This window comes from Phodopus roborovskii, unplaced genomic scaffold (assembly GCF_943737965.1).
Source record: "Phodopus roborovskii unplaced genomic scaffold, PHOROB, whole genome shotgun sequence".
NCBI classification, from domain to species: domain Eukaryota; kingdom Metazoa; phylum Chordata; class Mammalia; order Rodentia; family Cricetidae; genus Phodopus; species Phodopus roborovskii.
In genome coordinates, this window is record NW_026126602.1 from 12,727,231 (window position 1) to 12,754,931 (window position 27,701).

General features: G+C 40.8%; 1 protein-coding gene across 1 annotated transcript in view; it reads right to left on the reverse strand.

Annotated features, from left to right (window-relative positions):
* The window catches only part of Mrc1 (mannose receptor C-type 1), a 91,907-nt gene extending 76,057 nt beyond the window's left edge, over positions 1-15,850 (reverse strand). Inside the window, exons 1-3 of the mRNA XM_051205643.1 lie at positions 15,594-15,850; positions 5,397-5,798; positions 1,532-1,705 (exon numbers count right to left, since the gene is read on the reverse strand). Coding sequence (XP_051061600.1) covers positions 1,532-1,705; positions 5,397-5,798; positions 15,594-15,654 — 637 coding nt within the window. The 5' untranslated portion in view covers positions 15,655-15,850. The remainder of the gene's footprint in view (positions 1-1,531; positions 1,706-5,396; positions 5,799-15,593) is intronic.
* Between the last annotated feature and the right edge of the window lie 11,851 nt (positions 15,851-27,701).

Sequence of the window (27,701 nt, forward strand, 5' to 3'; positions counted from 1 at the left end):
TGAACACTCACCAGATGCTGAAGAGGCAATTACAATGATTTGGTCACATAGAGAAAATTATCAGAAGTCTGGATATAATTTGACATTAAGAAATTTTGCTAAGTTTTACTGACTTAGAGTATTGGCAAAGTACGAATTTTTATGTATGAATTTGTGGTCACGAAAGCTTAGTAGGAAACAATGGTGTTGCAGCTCAGATGATGCCATAGCCATTCTGGACCACACTGGAGTGTCCTCTCTGGCTCAGTATCCTTTGCGAGGCATCAGGAAACCAGTCCTGGTTGATGATCTAGCAATCGATGTGAGAGAGGCTGGCTATACGTAACTTTGGAAGGGGCACCTGACTGCAGGAAGGATGTTCTGAGAAACAGAAGCAAAGCAAAACTTCAACCTCTTTCTCCTTCCTCAGCCCTAGCTCTGCCCACCTCCAGCTTCCCACCCCCAACCTCACTAAGACCTGTCACACACTTTCTTACGGATTCTTAAACATGGACAGAACTACAAGAACTCAAATTATGGTACTTGATGTGGTCTTGCTAGTTCTAGTAACACTTGAACTTGCATTTCCAAAGGACTTTGAAGCATAAATTACACACTTCCCTTGATATTCAGTTCAATCAAATCCCACTCTTCTTATGTTGAGCTTCACAAGCCTCCACCAGGATCATTTTCACAGCAAGGAGCTCCAGCAAAACATGAGACACAAAACTTGAGAACCCTCATAGTCATTCTCCAACCAAACACATTTGTTGTGCCATTTAAATTCTGGTTTCAGCCTATGGCTTTATAAAGTTAAAGCATTTGGGGTTTGGGACAATGAGGTGCCTACTTCCAGTATTAAGTATATAGAACACCGTATACAGTATAATTTGCCCTAAAAATCTCAGCAAATAACTCATAGGGCCAGGGTGTTTATCTCAATGGTAGAATGTTTGCTTAAAAGTGCAAGGCTAGGGAAAGAAAGAGATAGAGAAAGAAAGGAAGGAAGAAAGAAAGGAAGGAAGGGAGGGAGGGAGGGAGGGAGGGAGGGAGGAGGGAGGCAGACAGGAAATAAGGAAGGAAGGTAGGAAGGTAGGAAGGAAGGAAGGAAGAGTTTAAAAATCAGGAGGTTAAGAGCACTGGCTGTTCTTTCAAAGGTCCTGAGTTCAATTCCCAGCAACCACATGATGGCTCACAACCATCTATAATAAGAACAGGTGTCTTCTTCCAGCCTACAGGCAGAACACTGTATGCATAATTAATAAATAAAATTTTTAAAAATCAGGAAGATATTTCACACAAGGGATGTTGGGCAATGGGAGTTCTGTCTGATCTTCCCCCCAAAATCTAAATACAAACAGTGGTCTTCAATCACAATGGTTCATTTTTACTGTGGTAAAACAGCAGCTATGGCATCTGTAAAGGGTTAGAGTAGGATGCTCTGGAATAATAAGAGTGAAAACATTGAGGGAGCATATTCTATGTAAAGTCGAGGTCCTACCACCGTGTTGGCATGGTGAATGTTCCAAGCATACCTTCATCAGTTACTTACATTGCAATGGACAAAATCCATACAGCTTGTCAGTGTCATAGTCGGTGGTGGTTCCACACCACAGCCATCCATCTGACCGCCCAGCGCTGGTGCAGTCTGCGTACCATTTGTTTTCAAACTTGAAGGGAAATGCACAGATGGCTCCATTTGCATTGCCCAGTAAGGAATACATGGCTGTAGGGACATAGGGAATTGCATTTAGAATGAGAGTGACACATGTCTGTGTTGTCTTTACAAAGCATCCTGAAGGAGTTGGCCTCATGCTTCTAATCTGTGGACCCTTGTCCCCTCTGCATCCTTTGCTGGGCACTTAGGAACAACTCTAGTACCACCCCTTTCCAACAACTCTTTGGAATGGACTATGCTCTGAGGAAAATGTGACAATAGGCCCTTGTGACACCAGCGTTAATGTCTGCTTTTCCTCCAAGGCAGGCAGAGGCTATCCTTCCTCTTCAGTAGAGTTGTAATTTTAGTAACTGGTTAGGTTGGCAACAACCTTAAAACTATGGAGCTTGCTACAAGTGAGGATTAGTGAGGATCAGAGTTTGGATCCTCGGGACCCATATAAATTCAAAAATGGAGGCAGACCTCCAGGACTAACTGGCTAACTTGACTCACCAAATAGCAAGCTCCAGATTCATGGGAGAGACTGACTCAGAGTGATGGAAGAAAGCACTGGGCATCAACCTCTGACATACGTGCACACACATCCACATGTTTATCCACACACATGTAAACCACACACACATACACACAAGCCATGGAGTCAAACCACAGGTAATGTTCAAATCCCCTCCGACTACTTCTGAGCAACTCAGCCTCCACTTATTCTCTAAACAGTGACTGTGTGCAGTGGGGTGGGGCCATAGGGTCAGCAGAGCTCTGGACTCCATATCCTAAAAAGAAGCTACTCAAAGCCCTTAGGCAGTATCTACAGTCAATACCTTTCCTTTTATTTTTTGAAAAGTATTGAAGATGGAGTCTTATTATTTAGCCTACAGTGGCCTCATATTAAATCCTTTTGTCTAAGTTCCCTGCATGCTGAGATTACAGGCATGTGCCACCATTCCCAGCTACTTCTTTGCTGTTTTGTTTGTTTGTTTGTTTGTTTGTTTTGTTTTGTTCTCTTACCCATTATACTACTTCATCAGGACTTCAAAAATCACTTTTTAGTCAGTTATGAATAACTTCAGAATGCTATTCTAGCTTTAGTTCTGCTAAGATGTGGTTCGAATCTCTGGGGGGGAGTTGTTTCTTAGTAAGGTGGAGAAAAGCATGTTTGTCAGGGTACCCATGAGGAAGTGAGAGGACAACTTGGGGGGCAGGCGCTCTCCTTCCACGATGTTGATTTTAGGAACTGAACTTTGGTCATTGGGCTTGGCAGCAAGTGTGTTTACCATTGAGCCATCTCTCCAACTCCAAGACCAATCTTTATATCCTAAGTTTGTGTAAGGAACATAGAAGAATTGGGCCAACTCTCAGTGCCAAGGACAATTGCTACTCCTCATAAAGAAAAGTCCAAGGGAAACCACAGGACCAGTGTAGTCTTCAGTAACTCAGACAGCACACTCTTCTACTTGATTTGTAGATGCCAACCAGAGGGGGATCTTTCAAAAAAAAAAGTTTATTCAAAACTAGGCACAGAAGATATCCAAAGAACCAAACTCGGCCCTGCCTACCCCATTAAAGAAGCACAAAAAAAAAAAAAAAATGCCATCAGATTCATGTTCCCTTTAGGGCTCAGACTTCCAGATAACCCTTTAAATAATCCAAGTCTACAATTCTGATACTATTTTTCTAAAACAATCTCTACTGTCCACCAGGTTTCAACTGAGATGGTATCTTCAGTTCTAACCTATGCTGCACTAAATGAATTTAAAGGTCACTCTGGGCTGGAAAGATGTCTCAGCAATTAAGCTCAGGTAGTGTTCTTACAGAGGACCCAAGATCCCACTTCAGGTGACCCACAACTGTCTATAACTCCAAGTCCATGGAATCAGGGGATCAGACACTCTCTTCAAGACAGATACAGCACTCATACTACACAGATGTGCTCTTTCTCTTCCCCCCACCCCACACACAATTTCAATGTTTCTAAATTAAAGTCATTTAAAGGGCCTAGGCCCTTCAGCAAAATCACTTTACATACTGAAAAATTATCAAAGTGTTTGCAAAAGGTAACTGGTGGGCCATCTTCAAAATATCACCCAATTCTTCCTAACAATAATTCAAAGGCTCCTGTGTCATCCTCATGTACTAATTCGGAATCTGAATAGGGGACAGAGCTTGCAATCTGCACATTTAAATAAGCTTACCAGATGTTTCTTAAACACACTAACTGTGACAATCAATACCCTATGTATTATGCACATTTGCCTCAAAACAAATGGAAAAACAGAAAGATGGGGACCTACTGCTGTATTTTAAAATAAAATAAGGTAAGCTTTGTGGTACAGGCTACTCAGTAGACTAGAGGCAAGAAGACTTCAAGTTTAATGTTATCTGGGCTACAGAGTGAGTTCAAAGCCAGCTTGGGCAACCTAGTGTGACCTGGGAACAGAGCTCAGCAGGAGAGTGTGTGCACCAGAATGTGTGACCCCCAGTACTGTGAAAAAAAAAAAGAAGGTAATAAATAAGTTCCAAGAGATGACCTCTAACACTATTATCCTCAAATTGAATTCCTCAACTTGACAATTGTCCCCTTTTTAGAATTTGACACAATCAATTTTGAATAAGCCTGTTCTGCCCTTTGAGTTTTCTATTGTTTCCCCTGGAAGGTGGTATTGCTTGGGCTGCCTGTCTTGGAATTTCTAAGTTTATATCATGTTCAATAAATGCCTGGAAATAACTCTTTTCTGAACTCCACCCTAGATGACTTCAATCTCTACTCTCGTCTTCTCTTAGATGAAAAGAAAGCATACAAACACTCTCTTTACAAGGAACTGGATTCATATGCCCTATCACTGTGATAAGTGAGGTTCAACCCATCTCCACAGTCCCAGCAACAAAGTCACTCTGGAATAAGTCTCCCCTGTCCCCAAAGGCCTGTTCTTCCTCTGACCTTGAAGTTGTTTTAGATAATGCCTCACAATAGCCAAGTATCCAAATGTGAAGTGGGGCTGCAGCATCCTCTGACTCAAGAGAGCAGCCTTTGTAAAAGGTCTGAGGCTGTTTTAAATTGTATTCTTTTGCTGTCTGATTTTCAGTGGATGAAATTTGACCAAGACAAGGGCAGACTAAAGGCCCTGACTGTATTTTCCCTTTGATATCCCACTTCAAATAAAGCAATTACCCTCCTTGTTCATGCTGCCTCTTTCTAAGGCAGGCGACTAAATAAATACATCTGCTAATTCATGACCCAGTTCTTCAGTTTGAATAACCCAGAATGCTTTTTGTCTCTAAATACCCCAGCATGACAGAATAAACTAGAAACACTCAGAGTTTCATTTCAGGCTATATGAAGTAAAGAATGCTCTTAGGATCATTTGTCCAGAGAGATCTCACCCTTACCCTGGAGGAAAGAAAATCTGGTTAGAGCTAACAAGGCAATTTCATAAGGTCAAATGGGAGGCTTCTGGTCAAAGGTCACAATGAAACATGTCTAAAAAATATAACTCATTGCTTAAAAATAAGTAATGCAAAGGCACTCAAAGTAATCTTTTTCTAGAATTACCAATAACTAATGGTTATTGGAGTCATTTCCTCACACTTACCATCACATCTGTCTAGAACACAGAGTAATTCAAAAGCTCAAAGTGCTGATATACTGTTTCTTGTACAGACCACAATAAGGCATGTTTATTCCCTTCAGTGTCAAAAGGAGACAAAGAGATACCTGATAAAAAAGAAATACTATGCTCCTTACCTTCATACCCCCTGGAGCACAAGTCATCCTTGGTTCCATAGACCTTCCATCTGCTCCACAAACCGGACCCTTTGTAAAGCTTGATATTCTTTTCTTGTTTGTTGCCATAATTAAAATATAACTCTATGTCCTTGAGTCCAAAGAGTGTGTCATTTTTGCACTCCCATTTCTGAAATTCGCTTTTTGAGTCACATGCATACAGAGTGACCGAGGCCCAGTCAGTTTTTGATGACACGCCCAAGCATAATTTGAAAGCAACACTCATAACCTGTGATTCCGACACCCAGCGAAATTTCTGGGATTCAGCTTCTGTGTTGCAAGTTGATGTCTGAACTGAGCTGGCACTTATAGCATCCACACAGCGCTTGTGATCTTCATTGTATATTAGAAACTGCCTCGCGTCTGTTCAGGAAAATTAAAAAAAAAAAAAAAAACATGTTTAAGTATGTTCACAGAATGAGGGCAGTATTTTAGGATAAAAGCTCCCAGGTTTGTATTTCCCTAAAGAGTCATAATTCCAGGGAAACTGGTGGAAGTAACTGCGTCTTGGGATGCTTGTTTCCCTCCTGGACAGAGAGGGGGGAACTGGTGGTTGAAGTAAATGAGTATGAATAGCTTTGGCTCATCTTACATAACTGAGCTGTGCTCCAATGGGACTTCATTTGATGAAAAAAAAAATCAAGAAAAAAGAATTGGTAAGAAAAATTTTCCTTTTTATGAATTCATGTCGAGTTGTTTCTTTTCAGTTTACTTTTAAAGAACATATAAGGAAAATAAAAGATTGATTTTTGACAGAAATGTACACTAAAAACTTCTTGTGACATTTTCCTAAATTTCTTCTATCTACTTCATACAGATCTCAGCTATTCTCAATCAAACCATTATAGGGTTAAAGGAGAGAGGTGGAAGGGAAGAGGGAGAGGAGGCAGAAACACCAGCAATCAGCAGAGTCCCTCCCTATTTCCAGAGCATTTTCAAAAGAGCACTTCTGTTTCCTGCTCTTACCTCCCCAGGACAGCTGGCATTACCTACACTCTGAGGTCAAGTCTAGGACCTTTGACTTAAAGCCCATAATGATTCATGGCCTCAAAAAGCCATTGTCTCCTGACACACTTACTCCTCTCTCCATCACACCCACACTAGAAAAGACACCTCCCTCCTGCCTCTTCAAACCCATATTCCTAATTCTTGCCACTCTCTTCTAGGGTGATTTATGTCATAAATACGGTATATGCGTTATATGTTATAATTATGTTTACCTCCACAAAGCATAGACCCAGAACCCAGCACATGTACTACCATTTGCTTCTCTGGAGTTGACAGCTGTCGCCTACATACGCCATACCTGCACAGGTCACCTGTGTAGTTGAACTCCTTCCCACGCCTGACCTCACTTTGTTCACTGCCCCTGAGTCAGTGTGACAAGGTAAGTCATTTTCTTCCTTGAGAAAACTTACAATTTTAAAGCAGGGCACTTTGTTCATGCTAAAACACAGCAGGTAAGGAAATAAAACCTTTCAAAAGCTACTATGAGCATTTATCATACTCGAATGCTAGTTAACCTCCTCTAATTAAGCAGCCCTGGAATCTCCCATTTAACTTAGCTCTTCCCCTCATGGTTTCTAGCTACTCTGCCCTCCACTTTTCAGAGCTTGTCTCAGTACAATCTCAACATCAATCACACATCTATCTTTCGCTTCAGATTTCAGCCATTTTGGTTTGACTATTGACTGGCCTTATTAAAAACCCTAATTAAAATACAAAGCAAACCAGGAGGCAGCCATTCATTGATGACAAAGGACATGAAAGGCTGTACATGGAACATGGCCTCTTTTCAGAGGGTTTTATCTTTATATGCCTAATTTTCACCTTGTAGTTCATCTTAATCTCACTTTAGTGAGATTTTCATGGACTGTCTTAGTTAGGTTCTTAACCCTGTGGTAAAACACCATAACCAAAAGCAACTTGGTGAGGAAAGGGATGATCTCATCTTACAACTCTTGGGTCACACTCCATCATCCAGGAAAGTCAAGGCAGAGAAAATGAAAGAAAATGGATTACTGATTTGCTCCCTTTGGCTTGCTCAGCCTGTTTTACACAACTCATGGCCCCTGCCCAGGGTCAGCACAACCCCAATGAGTTGATCTTATATCAATCATTAATCAAGAAAATGCCCTACAGACTTGCCTACAGCCAATCTGATGGAGGCAGTTCCTCAATGGAGGTTCCTCTTTCCAAATAAGTCTAGCTTTTGTCAAGTTGGGAGAGAAAAAATAAACAAACAAAACAAAACAGCCAGGGCATGAATCAACATCCAGTCTTTTCTTTCTCAATGCATTACCATGCACCCAGATTCACATCCTTAAATCTCTCTCTCTCTCCCCTCTCCCTCTCTCTCTCTCTCTCTCTTTCTCTCTCTCTCTCTCTCTCTCTCTCTCTCTCTCTCCCCTCTTTTCCTTCCCCTTCCCCCTCCCTCCCTCCCTCCCTCTTGCTCCCTCCCCCCTTCACCTCTACAGATTCTGTATGCTATCTGCAGGGGTGGATGGAGGAAGAACTGCAACATACATTTCCTCCTCCATCCTCTTCTCTCCAATGTCACTGTCATGAGTCTATGTTACACCATCGTGGCCATACTCCACTCTCGACTCTTTCTGAAATAGGATCATGGAGGCGGATCATAAGTCCTGATGACCCCATTTCCACTGAGAAGAGGGTAGTGGCATGTCTCTACAGCAAAACCTCCCCTGCATAATGGTTGTCACATCCACTGCACTGTGTGAGATTCCGTGGTACTTGCCGCATTTCGCTGTTTTGTCCTATGTGCATTATTCTGATTAGGGCTTACTAGTTAATACAATGGTTGTGTTTCTTTCCTAACTTAAGGGTTGAGAGAAAACTTTGTTTCTGCAGAATCCCTTCAGGACTGGAACCACTGAACCCAGGAGGAAAGCACCCAGCTTTCAGGAAGCAGCTCCCTGATCAGGGAGCCATCCAACCCTGACACCTCTCACCCTCACTCCTCATCACAGCCCCATTGCCCCTCACCCTCTGCTCTCACCCTCTCTTACCACTTCCAGCTCTAGGCGTTTCTGTTTACTCAACACTCCTGGCTGTTTGCTATTGTAGCAACTTCATGGCCCCAGCTCAAGTGACAGCCCCACCATGAGCTGTCCACCCCCACTCATTTTACTCTTCTCTTTTCTATATGATACCACAATCATCTTGAAGTATATGCTCTCCTTTTATCTGTGAGCTTTGCAGAGGTAGGGGATTTTTTTTTAAAACAGGCTAGCTTTGAATTCTTGAATTCCTGATCCTCCTGCCTCTATCTTCCAAGTACTGAGATAACAGGCATGTACCACCCAACCTTGTTTACTTATTCTCATTGTGTCTGTTTTTACTATAATGTAAACTCCAACTCCATGAGAAGGACATGGCCTCTCTGGTTCAATACTATCACCTTGCTTCAGAAAACATAAAGTTTTCCAATAAATCTTAATCGAATGAATGACTACTATAACTGAAGTGGGGTTTTTTTTGTTTTTTGTTTTTTTTTTTATTCACACAACTTATCTATTCAACAATGGATTCATGATTTGGGGACTATTGTAAATGAATATTTTTTCCTGCAAGCTTATTTTCCCCCAGACACATCTATAAGCAAGTGTCTGGACTCGTAAGAGTGCTGGCTGAGTTGCTACTAAAATACACTTAATCTATGCTTGTTTCCTGTGCTTCTCCTTTGCTGCTGGAAGCAGAGCAAGTGTGGTGTCGCTGTCATTGCACAATGCAAGGAAATGCAATGTTATCACAACATGCTGACAGAAACGCATGCTTTACTCTCCCAATAGTCAGTGCGCAGTTTCTCTTTCCCCACTGTCTCTGTCAAATGTATCTGGTTTAAAGTGTCACATATCTTCCTCCAAAAAGACCTTGACCAAAAGTCAGCTTGGGGCCTCACTGCCATTTCTAAGCCTACTGGTGGAACCCATTTGTAAACATTCCAATTCTTGTCCATACAAGTTATGTCTTTGTAACAGAAATGCCACAAAGCTGACCACATAGGGACAGATGGACAGCTGTGTTCATTTCTCTGCAATCTCACTATGGACCAGGATACAGGAATATTTTCTTTAATACTTACATACTAGGAACTTGTAAATATTGCAAGAGTCTCCTTTCATCTTTATCTTTCTCATGGAATGCCTACTTGGTAAACAACTCCTGTGCTGAGTGTTGTCCTGTCCTGTCCTGGTGACAATAGGGAGAATCCAAAACCACTGATTCCTTCCCCACACCAAGGACACATGCTGCTCTGGTTATTTCAAGGACCAAAAATAAATAAATGTAAAAGTATATTTTCAGACACAGTTATAAGTTTCAATCCAATATCTCAGGTAAAATAACAATAGTAATGATAATGTAAGAGGGGCCAAAGAGATGCGTGAAGTTGCTAAAGTTGTCTGCATCCAAGCCTAACTACCTGACTTTGATCCCCCAGGACCCACATGATGGAAGGAAAAAATTGATTCCCACAAGTTGTCCTCTGACCCCAACCTAAATTTCAGGGCAAGTGTGTATGTAGCAGAAGACTAAGTATCCAATAATGTGTGAGTTTGCTTCTTGGCATGTTTTAAAATTATTCTATAACATTAAGCAAAGTAATTAACGTCGAAATCTGCCAGCAAAGAAATGTAGTTCTAAAAGTGGACTGTTCAGGGATAGAAATATAATACACTTTTAGATTTTCTATACTGTTGAGTAAAATACTGACACTAAAACACATAGGAAAATAACTTCTGAAAGACAGAGGAATTGAATTAGAAGAGGATAGAAAAGGACTCTATACTAAGTATTGTCAGACCTCCTTCACTTCTGCAATGTTCCAAAATGCTAGAAGTACCTCTCTTCCTGGAAATGTTTTATGACAAGGGTCTGCACCTAGGGCGACTCAGTGGGCCAGAGAATTCACATCCCTATCTCCTGTGACTTATGGAGAGGAATAGACAGACCAGTGCTATGGATTCTGAAGGACAGTGGAGGTCCTATTACAGTGTCAACTAGTTCTCCACTGCATTTCTGAGTTCCTTACAATGGTCACTGGCATAATCACTTCCCTATTTGCCCAGGCAGTGTTTTCTGACATGGCTTCCCAGTGAAACTACAGCTGCCCAACATCATCTTCTGCAAGAATCCAGACTGAGGATGCACTGTGTGTCTGTTAACTTCAGTAAATAAAATTTAAACCTGCAGTGCCCTATCACCTCCAGCACTAAAATCAAGTGGGAAATAACTTTCATGCACCTCAAATAAACAAAAAGCTATGTTGGAAGTGAGGAGGAGGCAATGATTGAGGTGTAACAATGTTTACTGAAAGGGTGAAGGAAAACCCCAGTTATTTTATTCTTCACATTGATCCTTCTTCATTCATTCACCAGCAAGTCATAGAGTTTACTAATTTATTTCACTCCATGTGGTGGTCACTTGGAGAGGCATAAATGTGGAAACAAAATCTATTCTGAGCTCAAAGGGAAAAAAAGAAGGCATGAAATTTCCTAACACCCTTCTCATTTCCCTAAAAGTGTAAGTTCTATACCTTCGCTGACACTTAGTCCCAACTTGGAGGAAGGAGGCCTTCTGCATTGCCCTATGATCCATTGTCCTGAAGCCATCCCTTCAAACCCATCCCTTCAGGCTGTGCTGTCCCTTTAGGCCCCATTGTCCCCTAACCCATCAACCCCTAACCCCAACAACATCCTCTTCCCCAGCTCAGGGACTACAAACACCTGCAGGTAATAAATTGGCTCTCCATACTGTTTTTCTCTACATGTAGTCATACTGATAGATTCATTCTGTGTGTCCATCACCCAGTTTGAAATCAGAGCCTTACAACTTTGCTAACAGAACATGAGAGTCCACTGCTCATCAGCTATGTGACTTTGCTAAGTGTCTTAGTTTTCCGTGCCTTCTGTCTACCAAATCAACAGTGAAACCATAGGATCAACTGCATCTGCAAGAATTAAGTAAGACCATCCAAAGTGCCTAGAATGGTTACTGATGCAGAGAGATGACCCATTCATGTTCGTTATCCTTATCAGCAGTGTGGAGAAAGCAGGCTTGAATGGGGTTAAAACAGTTCAGAGCAGGACGAAACTGGAAACAAATAACAATAACAGAAGAAGAAAAAAAAAAAAGAACGAGCTGATGAAGCAGCTAGGCAAGGGACAGCCGAGCAGAAAGGCAGTGGAAGTTTGGAGGAGGTCATGTGGTCCACAAGGGGTGTTCTGGAGGGCCTATGACTTCCTGTGTTGCCTTAGTTAAACTCATCATTTCACCCTTGATATCATCATTTACACGCCAGGGTTGATATTCCCTGATTAGAGTCACTGTGAACCTCTAACCGATGTGTTGCAGGTACAGCACACAGTGTTATAGTTCCTACAGAAAACACAGTAAACATTGATTCCCTTCCTGCCTCCTTAAAAAAAAAGCTGATATAAATCCAAATATCTAATACCACCTTTTATAATCCTACATTTCTTTCCTGAATCAGAGCAGGTCTGCTGACAACCGATGTCACCTCTCAGCCTCAGTGTCAGAAAGCCATTCTAGGAGCTGGGTGTCACCCCCTCTGAAACCCACTTACTCTTCAAAGCCTAGTTGTTTTTCAGGTAGAAAAATATGTCATCACTTTCCTCTCCGCTATATATGAAACTATAGCATCAGCTCTATGTTATGTTATGTTTTAGCTCCATTAGTTGTGCACATTTATGTGTGTGTGTGCTGTTTTATATAGTTATGTATAGTTTTACAAAGTTATACCTATAACTATGTATAACATTTATATAGTACAAATTATAGTATTATGTATATATATACATATATATATACATACATACATACATACATACATATCCTATAGGCTGAGATTTAAAGTTATGGGACTGACCAGATGGCTCAGTGTGTGAAAGCACTTGCTGCCAAGCCTGAGGATCTGAGTTTGCTCTGAACCAAACACTGAAAGTTGTCTTTTGATCTTCACATGAAGACCTTGGCAAGACCAGGCCCACGCATAGGCACAGGTTGTCATAACAAATAAAGTAATTAAAATGGAATAAAAATTATGCTTAACTAACATCAATCTAACCTCAGTATCTGTTCCCAGGATAAGAGAAAATGAGCTTTCAAATATGAACTTTGAGAAACCTGTAGGAAAGATCACAGTAGCAAACAAAAAGGAGTATGGAGAACGAAGCTGTTCTTCCTTTCACTAAATTGAACTTGGGTAAATAAATGAATTTAAGCATCCATGTTGTAAGAGATGCATTTAAAGTGAAATCAAAGTTTGACAGGGTGACTGTGAGAATGGACACTCCAATAACAACATGACAATTAGAGTAACTCTTTTCCTGGCGTTCATTGACGAAATTGAAATAGGATACGTTTGAGGACAAACGCTCCAGCATGATGTCAGTGCCAGAATCACAGCTGAGCTGTTTCCTATCTACTGTGATCCCCTCCTAGCTCACTCATGTGGCTTTATCAAGGTTGGGGGAACTGGGAGAGCAAGAGTTGAAAGTGGATGGCATCCTGGGTTGGCTTCCACCATCTCAACAATGACTTTCTGGGCATTTGACTGCCAGTGCCTATTGCCATCATCACAGTGCATCACTTCCAAGGTAGCACTTGTGCTAATGACTCATGATCCTAAGACTTTTCTCTCATACCATGACTTCCTCTCATTTTTATAGCTTGAGCTTCCCATCATGTGACACTCTGCTTTGCTATGTCCTGAGATCTGGGAAGGTAGCACCAGCTAGCCAGAGTCTGTTGCTTGCTTCTCTTCCCAGTTCTGCTTACATGGTTGGAAATGAACCATAGTGCGATTGTTTACTCATGAGGCAGGGAGGACATCAGCAAATACCATGGATCAGTTAGTGTTTTATGTTCTGTTTTCTCCAACAAGTTGTTTGGCTTACCAGCATGTCATTGCCCATGAGCCAAACTCATCAAATTATATTTCTCAGCTTAGTCCAAATTCACTTTCCAATAGCTCTCACAATATCTCAACTATGATTATGACTCCCCACGTACACACTAATGCTTAAATACTGACAATAATGCTTTAGAGAGAGTAGGCAGGCCAGAAGAGCAAGGAGGACAAGGGGGACCCTTTATTAACCTTCCTTGATTCCCAAGGCAGAGCTAGCCCATCAGTGGCATCAGCACACAGATGAATAAAGTGGTACTAGGTGGAATGCTCCCTTCAGGATGAAGAAAAGATTCTGGGTCAACAGGTAGACGGAGATAATCCTGTAGGTCTTGTGAGTTAATGAGAAACTAAGAACAGGGTTCCTGAGAACTTAGGTGGCCTTTAAGTAGCCACCAACTAAGCAAGTATTCTAATTTTACCCTTTGGAACCACCCCCGGGGAATTAGGACCATTACAGCAGACTCCTAGGCCACAGGTGGCTCAACGAGTAAAGACACTTGTTGCCAGGCCTGAAAACTCGGGACCCACATAGTCGAATGTCTTCTGACCTCCACATGAATTGTATGGCACACTCACACAGGAATGGATAAAATGTTTCTTAAAATAAATAAATAAATAAATAAATAAATAGTAAAAAGAGGCTGGGGGTGTGGCTCTACAGTGGAGTGCCTAGAATCCCCCAGTGAAGGGCTGAAAAATCACAGGGTCTAGAGTAACACAAAAATATCTGGATCTGGAAGGGACTCTCATGTCCCCACTTTTTTTTCTCTAGAGAGACCTGCAAGAACTCACACTCCATGTCCCCATATCTATGTCCACAAAGAGACCTGCAGAACACTCTGTCCTGGTATCTGTACCCAAAGAGACCTTCAGGATCTCATGCTCTGTGTCCCGGTATCTGTACTCAAAGAAATTTTTGTGACCTCACACTCTGTCCCACTGTCTGTGCCCACAAAGAAAAAGGCATTAGGGAGCCATCCTGCTGTCTCAAGAAGGAAAGCATTCCTAAGAAAATTGAGGAGAATTTTATCAAACAGCTCCCTAGAGAACTTCTGGCATAAGTATCACAGCAGGACAAAGGCTAAGACCAAGGGTACAAACTGTCCAGCAGGCATTAGTTGTCTGGTGGAAATGAATGATGATAAGAAGCCAAAATAGTCTCAAAATAGACCTGGGAGTGAAAACTCTCCCAGGCCCTCTCATTCTAATGTCTCAGAGGCCAGAGGAATGCAGATTCGGCAATGCCTTTGAACATCTAAGGAGCCCTGATCGGTTCCTAAGGACATGTCAACCAACTTCAGAATTTAGTGTCAAACACATCCACTTCTGAGATAGTCTAGGCAATTTTGAATACAGATAAGGACTGACTTTCTAGCAATAAAAATTATGAATGAAGACCCATGCATCCCCTCTTGGGCCCTTCTTGTTACCCAGCCTCTCTGGAGTATGGCTATCCTTCACATATCCAGTTATGAGTGAGTACATACCATGCTTGTCTTTCTGGATGTAGGTTACCTCACTCAGGATGATTTGGGAAGGCCTGTCCTTTTCTGAGTGAGTACAGGGGAGGAGAGAATGAAGGGGCAAAGGAAGGGGGGAAGAAGCAGTAGGAGAGTCTGTGGTTAGAATGTAAAATATGTAAATTGGTTAAATAAAATTATGAATGGATAATTACATTTAAAAAGTATGAATGAAAAAGTTCACAGGAAAAGCTGAATATGAGAGTCAGAGTCGCTATTCAAAGGCAATTCTCCCTACCCATCCTTTCACATCAGGATGAGGGGAAACAACCTCCTCTCTTCCTGCCAGAGATGCTCCGAGGGTATTGTAGGGCTTGAGATGGAAATGACATAAACTGAAAACTAGAAGTAGGGTAAATCACAAAACAAGAAGCCATTGCACAAATCAGATAGAAATAACTAGGCCTGAGAGATGCCTATAGGAAGACAGAGATGCTGGGGGAGCTGCAGCTTGGGCAACGTCTAGCCCTGTAGGGCAGCAACATTGCCTGGCTCCAGCTTGACTCCCACACTGGTTGCCAGGCCAAGGCTAGATGCAGGCTCGATGGGCCGGGGGAGGGGGAGAGCAGGTAAAACCACAGGTACTAAAACAACATGTGCTCCACTCGTCTTCCAGATGTACACAGTACTCTAAGCATCAACTCCAAACAGGTGCCCAAAGCCCCAACCTCAGAACAGACTTACCCAATAGCTGAACGGTGACCGGGATGACCGCGATAAAAGCCAGGAGTAGGGGAAGCCTCATGGCCCAGCGTGTGCCCTTGTCTTCCACTGATGGAAGGGAGGGGAGAGGAAAAGAGAAAGAATATTGCCAGGTCTCAGGGTTGCACCTCTGCCTAGTCCAGGGTCTGGAAGCTGCCCGGCTGAAGAGGAGGACAAAGGAAGCTGTCCGTTTTAAAGGACTCCTGAATTTAGGAAAACCCTCCAATTGAGAGATATCCTGTCACATGGGGGCAGTTAGAAAAACAGGAATTCAAAGTTACAACTTTGCTTCGTAAGCTAAGGCACAGGGGGAAGGGGAGAGAAGCACACGTGTAGGAGAGGAGTGAGCACAGGATGTGGGTAGAAGTGAAGAGCCTGCCCTGGTCTGTGGGAGGGAGAGGCAACCAAGCTGAGCACTTGAAATGCTCCGAAGTGCTGGGTGGTGACTGTGTCCATGGCCATTACCTGGGTGGGAAAACTGAGAAGATGCAGCCAATTGTAGCCTCAATTCTAAAGTCAGAAAGGGTGGACACTAAAAAGGACAGAAACATTTCCTGAAGGTGAAAAGTGACCCCCCCTCCCCACAATCCTTTCTATTCAGACACAGAGCACCCCAGCCAACACACACACACACCTTAGAAAGGATCAAATGTATGGTTCACATAGAGCTTTGCTCCTGTTGCTAGAAGAAAAATGAACGGGAAGTTAATTCTAAGACACAATCTCAGTGAGGCCTAAGAGAGAGAAAGGTCTAGAAGCCTTTCTCTAGAAAGCTGGAAGAAACAATGGCAAAATCTTGCAGCCAGGCCTCAACCATCAGAGTCCTTTTGAGTTTGAAAAGGGAAGACCTCACTTAGGTAAACTATCATATCATCTGCAAGTAGTGAAAGTTTGACTTCTTCCCTTCCAATTTGTATCCTCTTGATCTCCTTTTGTCACCTTATTGCTCTAGTCAGAACCTCAAGTACTATACTCAGTAGATATGGAAAGAATGGACGGCCTTGTCCCTGATTTTAGTGGAGTTTCTCTCCATTTAATTTGATGTTGACTGTCTTCTTGCTGTATATTGCCTTTATTATGTTTAGGTATGTTCCTTTTATCCCTGGTATTTCCAAGACCTGTATTATGGGTATTGGGTATTGGATTTTGTCAAAGGCTTTTTTAGCATCTAAAAAAAATGATCATGTGATTTTTTGTTTTGTTTTTTTGTCTTTCAGTTTGTTTATATGGTAGATTACAGTGACAGATTTTCATATGTTGAACCAACCCTCCATCACTAGGATGAAGCTTTTGGGACTTTGGGTTCAGGGTTAAATATATACATACATACATACATACATACATACATACATTCTTGGATTCTGTTTGCCAGTATTTTGTTGAGTATTTTTGTGTCTATGTTCATGAGGGAAATTGGTTTGTAATTCTCTTTCTTTATTGCATCTTTGTTTGGTTTTGGTATTAGGGTAACAGTAGCCTCATAAAAAGATTTTGGCAATATCCCTTCTGTTTCTGTTGTACAGAACAATTTGAAAAGCAGGGAACTCCTACAGCTGATAACAACCTTCAGTGGCTGGATACAAGGTTAACTCAAAGAAAATCAGTAGCCCTTCTATATACAAATAATAAATGGGCTGAGAAAGAAACCAGAGAAACAACACCCTTTACAATAGCCACAAATAATATAAAATTTTGCAGTAACTCTAACCAAACAAGTGAAGGACCTATATGACAAGAATATTAAATCTTTGAAGAAAGAAATTGGGGAAAAGATCAGAAAGAACTCAAGAAACTAGACATCAAAATACCAAATAATCCCATTAAAAAATGGGGTAAAGATTTAAACAGAATTCTCAACAGAAGAATCTCTGTTGGCCTAGATAAAGCCAAAGAAGTGTTCAACATCCTTAGCTATCAGGGAAAAGCAAATCAAAATAACTCTGAGATACCATCCTACACCACTCAGAATAGCCAAGATTTAAAAAAAATATAAATAAAAGCCAATGACAGCCTATGTTGGAAAGAATATGGAGTAAGGAGAATACTCTTCTACTGCTTCTGGGAATGCAAACTTGTACAGCCACTTTGGAAATCAGTATGAAGATTTCTCAGAAAACTGGGAATCAATCTACCTCAAGGTCTATTGATAACACTCTTAGACATACACCTAAAAGATACTTAACCACACCACAAGGATGCTAGCTCAACAAGGTTCATGGCAGCATTATCGTTAATAGCCAGAACCTAGAAACAACCTAGATGCCCTCCACCAAAGAATGGATAAAGAAAATGTGATATATCTACATAATGGAGTATTACTTAGTGTGTGGGGGAGTGGGGGGACAATGCCATCATGAAATTTACAGGCAAATGGGTGGAACTAGAAAAAAAAGTATCATCCTGAGTGAGGCAACCCAGACCCAGAAAGATACTTTATGTAAAGCAAAGGGTAACCAGGCTACAATCCTCAGCCCCAGAGAAGCTAGGTAACCAAGAGAACTCTAAGAGGGACACATAGATCTCCCTAGGAAGAGGAAGTAGATGGGATGTCCTGGGTAAGCTAGGGGAAGGGGGTTGATAGAGAAGAGGGAATGGGGGAGTGAGAACATGAAGGATGAGGGTGGTTGAGCTGTGGGTGAGATGGAGGAGAATGATAAGTGTCATATCTTGATAGAGGAAGCCATTGTAGGGTTAGGGGGAAGCCTGGGAAGACCTGAAACTGGAACATGGGAAATAAAGCTCCTAGAAAGAATGGAGATTGAGAAATGTTAAAGGAACTGTATGTTTTCAAATGAAAAACTGTAAAATGCACCAGCTCGTGGGCAAAGTTACATGCTTTAATTCCTAATAAAAGCAAGCAGTGACTTCTTTCATTAATTTTCTTTTTCTTTTTTATTTAATGTAAATTTAGAAAGATTCTGAGAGAAGATGTAGAAGAAAAAAAAAACCCACCATTCTTTTTCATTCTGCTAAGGCTTAAATGACAAACAAACTTCTTCCACAATTGGTGAAACAAATGTTTCATTTTCAAACATTGCTTAATGGACTTCACCAAAAGAAAACTGAAACATGTTCTTGCTTTGTAGGTCAGACTGGCCTTGAATTCTTGATACTCCTGTTTCAGCTTGCTGAGCACTGGGATTATAGTGAGTCCCACCATGCCTATACCAAAAAAAAAAAAAAAGTCTTAACTGGATTATTTAGGTCTTTTAAATGCATGATGCCATACAAAGAGTTTTTTGCCTAATTTAGATTTATGTTGATTTCAGAGGGAAACAGAATTTAATTATAGACATTCTTATATTCATGGTTGTATTATTCAAGTATGCATACATGCCATTTTTGTGAATAAAGATCAGGATCAGTAATAAGACCCACAGATATGAAATAATTCAAAGCCCACTGCCCCACAAAAGATTTGTCTCATAATCTTTATCTTATTGTAACAGAGATTTATCAGATTAGAAGAGGTTACCAAAACAACTTGGATCCACGGTTTGAGGTGATGGTGAAGTAGGAATGAGTCTATCCTTAAAATAATCTTTGTATTGCCAGGAACGGTTCAAAGTAACACTTTTGCACTCTTGGTGTCTCTTCAAAAACTTGAGGCATCCAAATAAGAACTTGGTTAAGAAGCTGGTGAATATCACTGAATTTCAACCCTTCGCTTCTGGAGGCTTCCAGTCTCTGTCCCTTATCTATCACTCCTCATCACTCACCATCTCTGGCTGTGTGTGTGTGTGTGTGTGTGTGTGTGTGTGTGTGTGTGTGTGTGTTCTGTATGAGTATTCCTAGAACCAGTGTGGATAATAAGGGCCTTATCTTCCAAATACCAGTCTGTGAGTTCTACAGTATGACCAGTACTTTGTAATTACTTTAGCAATGCTGTTCAACTTCATACTAGAGGTTCTAGTCAGGACAATTAGGTAAATTGTTACCTAAATTGGAGAGCAAAAGAGGGGCTTTTATCTATTTATCTATAGATGGCATGACTATATTGTTCAACAAAGTTGCAAGAAATATGCAAATATCCATTGTATTTTCATGCTTTGGGGATGAACAACTCAAAAATGGAAATCAAGGAACACTTCCAGATATAATAGTAGTTTGGATGAGAATGCCACCCTCCATGGGCTCATACATGTGAACGTTTAGTCTCCAGTTAGTGGAACTGTATGGGAAGGACTAGGAGCTATGGCCTTGTTGAAAGAGATGTCAACAAGGTTGTGGGCTTTGAGGTTTCAAAAGCCTGTGTCATTCCCAGTTAGCTCACTCTCTGCCTCATGCTTGTGGGTCAGATAGAAGCGCTCAGTTACTGCTCTAGTGTCATGCCTGCCAGCTTGGCTGCTGCCATGCTTTCCACCATGATGGTCATGGACTCACCCTCTGAAACATAAGCCCAGGAAACACTTCTATAGTTGCCTTGCTCATGGTGACTTAGTACAGCAATAAAAAGTAACTAATACAACGTGTAAAGAACAAAACCCTTAGGAGTAAATTTAACCTCAATAAAATCATCCTGAAAAGTATAAGACCTAGCTGAAAGAAATTAAAGAACCAAGTTAGTAGAAAGACTGCTCAAGGTCATGGAATGCAGAAGTAAATATTGTGAAGAAGATAAGAATACTTGAAGGGAGACAGATTCAGCAATCCTTATCAAAATATCAATCACGTTTTAATACAGATATAGGGAGCCCTATCCTAACATCTGCGTGGACTCTCAAAAGATTACAGATAGCCAAAACAATTTTGAAAGAAATTAGAGGACTCCTACTTTTTGATCTCAAATTTTATTACAAAACTAATGTTAACAGTGTGGTACTGACCTAAGATGGATTTATAGCTCAATGGAATACAACACAGAACCTAGATAGAAATTCCAACATGTGTGATCAATTGACTTTTGACAAGATGTCAAGATAGCTTAACGAGGAAGCATTAGTGTATTCGACAGGAAATACTGAAGAAACAAGAACCCCCATATAGAATGACAATTGTTAATAGTCATACAGAAAACCCCACATGAATCAAAGACCTGCACCTAAGTGCTAAGGTCATGGAACCCTTACAAGAAAGAATCGAGTAAAAATCTTCATGATATTAGATTTAACAATGACTTATTGGCTGTGGCGCCAAGAAAAAATACACAAATTGAACTTTCTCAAAATTAAAAATTTTTGTGTCAAAGGTTACTACCAAAAGAGTGAGCTTAACACATGTGTCTGTAATCCCAGCACTTGGAAACCTGAGACAGGAGGATGACAAATTTAAGGCTGTCTTAGGCTCTATAGTGAGACTCTGACTCAAAATAAAAAGAAAAAAGGATGCAGGATTGGAGGCAAGGGAGGTGTGGAAGAGAAAAAAATGAGAAAAATAGAGGATGGGAGAAGTAGTAGAGAGACCACATATTATTAGAAGATATTATCAAAACATTTATTTGATAAGATATTAATGTCCAAGATAGAGCTATAGACAGTTAAGAATGAACACTGGGTGTGGGCTAATATTTCTCCAAAGAAAATCTGTGAATGGCCAGTAAGCACATGTGAAGAAGTCAACCACAGCAGCCAGGAAAGAAAGGCAAATCCAACTACAAGTTGCCTCTTCCACCCAAAAAGATGGTTCTTATCAAAAGCAGACTGAGTGTTAGTGAGACACTGTGAAACTGAGACCCTTGCTCAATGAGTTAAATGAAATAGACCATGTGGAAAAGAGGTTGGCAGTGGTTCAATGAGTGAAACAGAGAGTTGTCATGATACATCAATTCTACTTCTATTATACCCATAAATGAACTAAAAACAGATATTTGTAACATCCATAGCAGTATGATTTATAAAAGCCAAAAGGCATAAGCAACCCATGTGTCTACTAGGAAAATAAATACATAAACAGAACGTGTTAGGCATCTATAATGAGACATTATATAGCCATAAAAGAGGAATTCTGATACCTGCTACAGTATGGACAATTTTTAGATGTGCTGTTAAAGTGAAATAACTTGGACATCAAAGGACAAATATTCTAAAAATCCAATTGATTGTGACATATATAATAGGAAAACTCATGGGGACTGAGAGAAGAGGCTTGAAATGGGAGAAAACAAGGGTTAATTTTTGGTTTATAGGTACAGTTTGGGAGGATAGGTAGTTCTTAAAACACTGTCAATAGTTAAATAACACTGGAAGTAAACTCAATACCTCTTGGTTTTATGACTTAAAATATTACTGTGGTAAATTTTATGATATATATATATATATAAAAGCACATTTTAAAAAATCCAACCTTTGACATCCTCTTTGTATTTTTGGACAATTTGAGTTCTGGTTCTGTGGCTGGTTATTAATGATGATGGCTGCTTGCCTAGACCTTCCTCAAGCTAACAGTAAAAGAAATCTTCATTTGTAATTGGCAAGATAATTGCTGACCACTTTCATTTCCTCCCAGACCTTCTCAAGCACCAACTACCTCACACCCACTGGATTCCACATAAAACGAAGTTGGTGTCTGCACTGCTTTGAAATGGTTCCCAGAATTAGCACAACAAATTCTTTGGTAACCTGATTCAGACATGTGTCTGGCAGAACAAGATTCATTTCCAGGCCTTCACAACAAATTGACTGCTAAAATAAAGCTAGTTACACAGTCTTAAATTTTTCCTGTATGCAGGAGGAACAACTGCAGAATACAAATACCATTAAGTCTGTAATAGCATGATGTCTAGAAAATGCACATGCCTTTATGTTAAAATGCTTTATTGCTAGAGACAATAACAGCCATGTGAGTCTTCAGAGACAAAGAGGCAAAGCCCTTATAGAGTGGTCAGTCCTGCCTCTCTGTTGATGGGTTTGAGCTGCTTGGAATGGCAGGTGCTTGTCTCAGTTGCTGTTCTCATCCTTGTGACAAAATGCCTGACAAAGAACTTAAGAAAAAAGAACTAATTATGGCTCACAGTGTGATGATGAAATCCAGCATGATGGAGAAGCCATGGCAGCAGGACCATGGAAATAATGGTCACATTGCATCTGTGGTCAGGAAGCAGAAAGAGATAAACACTGGTACCCTCTCTAGTTATGTAGCCTGGGACACCATCCAATGCAGTGGTGCTGCCCACATTTAAATTAAGTCTTCCCACCTCAGGAATATGATACAGAGTATCATACAGAGTATCTACAGAGTAATGTAACTGGAAGGCTGTTCAACTATTAAATATATGTAGAAGAATCAAGGTTAATCTGTAGAACATATTTATAATCTAAAAGTGGCATGTGCTTTTCATACATGGGTGTTAAGACACAAAAAATACTGGATTGTTACTTAGACACTAAGCAAATATGTAAATCTCTCAGTAACCACCTGAATATAGATTTTATCCACTCACATGCACTGGAATATAGATATTTTATAGCATCCAAAGAAAGAAAAAAGGAAGAAAGAAAGAAGCCAGGTATGGTGGTAATATAAGCCTGTAAACACCCAGCATAGAAGATGTTGAGGCAGCAAGACCATGAGTTCAAGGTCATCATAGGCTACATAGTGAGATCCTGTCTCAAAAAAGAAAAAAATAAGAAAAGAAATGCTTTGTTGAAAGAGAAGGCATTCCTGAAAAAAACATCCATTAATATTCAGAATTAAATATAAAGAAAATGAGCTTTTATAAAAACACAATTTAGCAAATTAAAGTTTGTATAAGTTTACATGCCAACTTCACTAACATATTACTATAGTCCCTAAATTACTTTATGTCCCTAAATTCATGTGAATTTGTGACATAAGACTAAACTAGTTTTTAAAGTAGTTTTCCAGATCATGTGGATTATTTGTTCACACAAACCACAATCTGGTCTATGACAGGTTCCAAAACTAGTTGAATGAGTGAACTAATAAAATATTCAGGGAAATTGTCTTCAGAATTGGGGCCAAAGAAATGGCTCAGGAGTTAAGAGTACATGCTGTTATTATAAGCAGAGAGCCTGTGGTCACTTCCTAGTGCATTACCAGGTGGTGGACAACCACTTGTAAACTCTACAGCAGAAGATCTAATGTCTTTTTCTAGAACACTCTGGCATGTGCACTCACACATGCATATATGCATGCACACTACACACACACTGTCAAAAAATAAAAGATATCTAAAAAGAATTGTCTTCCGAGTAAATTAGTAATGGGGTTGGAGATGACCTAAATCATTTTCCAGGACCTACAACATGCAAGTAGAGTACCAACTCCTGAAAGTTGTCCTTGGCCCTCCCCCCACACTGTTCCTACTGGATTTGAATCAAAAATCGTAATATTAACCCACACACCTGCGAACACCTGATATTTGATAAAACAGCTAAAAGTATACAATGGAAGGAGGAAAGCATCTTCAACAAATGCTGCTGGCACAATTGGATGATGGTGTGTAGAAGACTGCAGATAGACCCATGTATCTGCATGCACAGAACTCAAGAACAAATGGATCAAAGACATCAACATAAATCCTGAACATAACACATTAGCACAGACACTGAGAGTGACAATTAATAAATGGGACTTCCTCAAATTGAGAAGCTTCTGTAAGGCAAAGGAGACAGTGGACAAGACCAAACAGCAGCCCACAGACTGGGAAAAGATCTTCACCAACCCCACAACTAAGAGCAGGCTGCTCTCCAAAATATACAAAGAACTCAAGAAATTAGTCAACAAAACACCAAATAACCCTATTTAAAAAACTGAAGAGAGAATTCTCAATAGAAGAAATATAAAAGGCTGAAAGGCACTTAAGAAAGGGCTCAACATCCTTAACCATCAGGGAAATGCAAATCAAAACAACTTTGAGATACCCTCTTACTCCTGTCAGAATGGCTAAAATTAGAAACACCAATGACAACTTATGCTGGAGAGGATGTAGAGAAAGGGGAACACTCCTCCACTGCCGGTGGGAGTGCAAACTTGTACAGCCATTTTGGAGATCAGTATGGTGGTTCTTCAGGAAAATGGGAATCAGTCTACAACAGGACCCCACAATCCCCCTCTTAGGCATACACCCAAATGATCCACATGCAACAAAGACTTCTGTTCAACTATGTTCATAGCAGCATTATTTGTCATAGCAAGAACCTGGAAGCAACCTAGATGCTCCTCAACTGAAGAATGGATAAAGAAGATGTGGCACATCTACACAATGGAATACTACTCTGTGGGGGAAAAAAAAAAAAAAAAAAAAAAACAATGGAATCTCGAAATTCGCAGGCAAATGGATGGAACTTGAAGAAACTATCCTGAATGAGGTAACTCAGTCACAAAAAGAAGAACATGGTATGTACTCATTCATATATGGCTTTTAGACATAGAGCAAAGGATCACCATTCTATAATTCACACTGCCAGAGAAACTAGGATACTAGGAGGAACCTACGAGATTCACACAAGGTCCCTCACAGATGGGGAAAGAAACAAGATCTCCTGAGTATATTGGGAGTTGGGGGGCAGTAGTGGAGAGGGGGCTAAGAGAAAGAGAAGGGGAGGAGAGGAAAGCATGTGGGACTAGGAAGATTGAGTCAGGAGAGGAATAGATGAGAGAGAGAGAGAGAGAGAGAGAGAGAGAGAGAGAGAGAGAGAGAGAGCTACTATAAAAGAGGGAGCCATTATAGGTTTGGAGAGAAAATTGACTCTAGAGAAGTGTCCAGAGACCTACAAGGATGACCCAAAATAACAATCTGAGCAACAGTGGAAAAGCTACCTTAAATGTCCTTCCCTGATAATGAGATTGATGACTAAGTTATCTACCATCATAGAACCCTCATCTAGTAGGTGATGGAAACAGAAGAAGACACCCAAGGCTAAACATTGAGCCAAACTGGAATCCAGATGCAGAAAGGGAGGGGTGATAAGAAAATGGGGACAATACCAGGCTACAGAAATGCATAGAAACAGTTGAACTGAGCAAGGGGGAGCTAATGGATCTCCCAGACTGATAGCTGGGAAACAAGCTTTGGACCAACTCAGACCACCTGAACAAGGGTCTCAGTTAGAATGCCTGGGCAGTCTCAGGTACCTCTGACAGTGGAACCAGGTTGTATCCTTGGTGCACAAAAGGACTTTGGGAGTACGTTCCCCAAAGAGGGATACTCCCTTAACCTAGAGGCAGGAGGGTGGCCTAGTCCCTACTTCAAATGACTTGACAGATTTAGTTGATCCCTCCTGGAAGGTATCATCCTCCCTATGCAGGTGGGTGGTGGGATGGGAGGGTGGTTGGGGGCATAGGAGGGAACTGGGATCAATATGTAAATAATAGTAAACAAAACATCAAAAAGAAAAAGAAAATTGAATTTAAAAAAAGAAAGTTATCCTCTCACTTTCATACACATAATGTGATGTGCCATTCTGCATTCATATGATAAACATAATAAAAATAAAAATTTTAAGGATAAACATGGTAATATGCCCATAAACTATAGTCTTATAGTCAATTTTTACAAGTCTATAATGTTCCTAGAATTATTACCCATAGTGTTCTGGTTTTACTTCCCAGGGATCTTCAGCTTCAGCCAGGTTTGCTTTGAGGGGGTGCTGTCTGCTAGGTCAAGGCTACCACACATAGCTGACATGGTGGCCACATGCAGGAGTGTAACTTCAGGTTCATGAACTAAGGCCTTTTGTATGGTCTTAGAGCATTTTCAGGGGGTAGCTATATTTGTCCCTGTGTTCTCACAGGTTCATGGCTTTGTTTCTCTATCTCCTCCCATTCATGTGACCACACAGCTGGAAAGAGAGATGAGAAGCAGGCTACCAGGAAGCTGAGGGACAAGTAAACACACCCTCCCATAGTAAAGCAAACCTCTAAACTAAAGAGTCAGAGTCCTAGTCATAGGATTTTAATTAAAAGGTGAAAAGAACCAGTCGTGGTGGCACACAACTGTAACCATCCTAGCACTGGGATGACAGAAGGATCACTGATAGTTTGAGGACAGCCTGGACTGCATAACAAGTTCCGGGAAAGCCAGGGCTATACAGTGAGATGCTATTTACGATAAGTAAACAAATAAGAAAATTTTAAAGATAAAAAATGGTTTAAAACTTCCTAATACCACATGCTTTCCTCTCCTCCCCTTCTCTTTCTCCAAGTTCCCACTCCCCTCACAGACTCCACACTTCCCATGTGCTCTGGACATGTCCCTTCCCCCTTCTGTGGGGGACGTTATATGAATCTCTTAGAATCCACAATTGTATCCTAATTCCCCTGGCAGTGTGAATTATAGGCTGCTGATCCTTTGCCCTATGTCTAAAAGCCATATAAGAGCGAGTACATACCATGTTCCTCTTTTTGTGAATGGGTTACCTCATTCAGGATGGTTTTTTCAAGTGCCATCCACTTGCCTGCGAATTTCAAGATTCCATTGTTTTTTTTTTCCACAGAGTAGTATTCCATTGTGTAGATGTGCCACATCTTCTTTATCCATTCTTCAGTTGAGGAGCATCTAGGTTGCTTCCAGGTTCTTGCTATGACAAATAATGCTGCTATGAACATAGTTGAGCACATGTCTTTGTTGCATGGATAAGGATCATTTGGGTATATGCCTAAGAGGGGGATAACAAGGTCCTGTGGTAAACTAATTCCCATTTTCCTGAGGAACCACCATACTGATCTCCAAAATGGCTGTACAAGTTTGTACTCCCACCAGCAGTGGAGGAGTGTTCCCATTTCTCCACATCCTCTCCAGCATAAGTTGTCATTGGTGTTTCTAATTTTAGCCATTCTGGCAGGAGTAAAATGATATCTAAAAGTTGTTTGATTTGCATTTCCCTGATGGTTAAGGACGTTGAGCCCTTTCATAAGTGTCCTTCAGCCTTTTTTATTTCCTCTATTGAGAATTCTCTCTTCAGTTCTGTACCACATTTTTTAATCAGGCTATTTAGTATTTTGTTGACTAATTTCTTGAGTTCTTTGTATATTTTGGAGATCAGCCCTTTGTCAGATGTAGGACTGGTGAAAATCTTTTCCCAGTCTGTGGGCTGCCCTTTGGTCTTGTCCACTGTCTCCTTTGCCTTACAGAAACTTCTAAGTTTGAGGAGGTCCCATTTATTAATTGTTGATCTCAGTGTCTGTGCT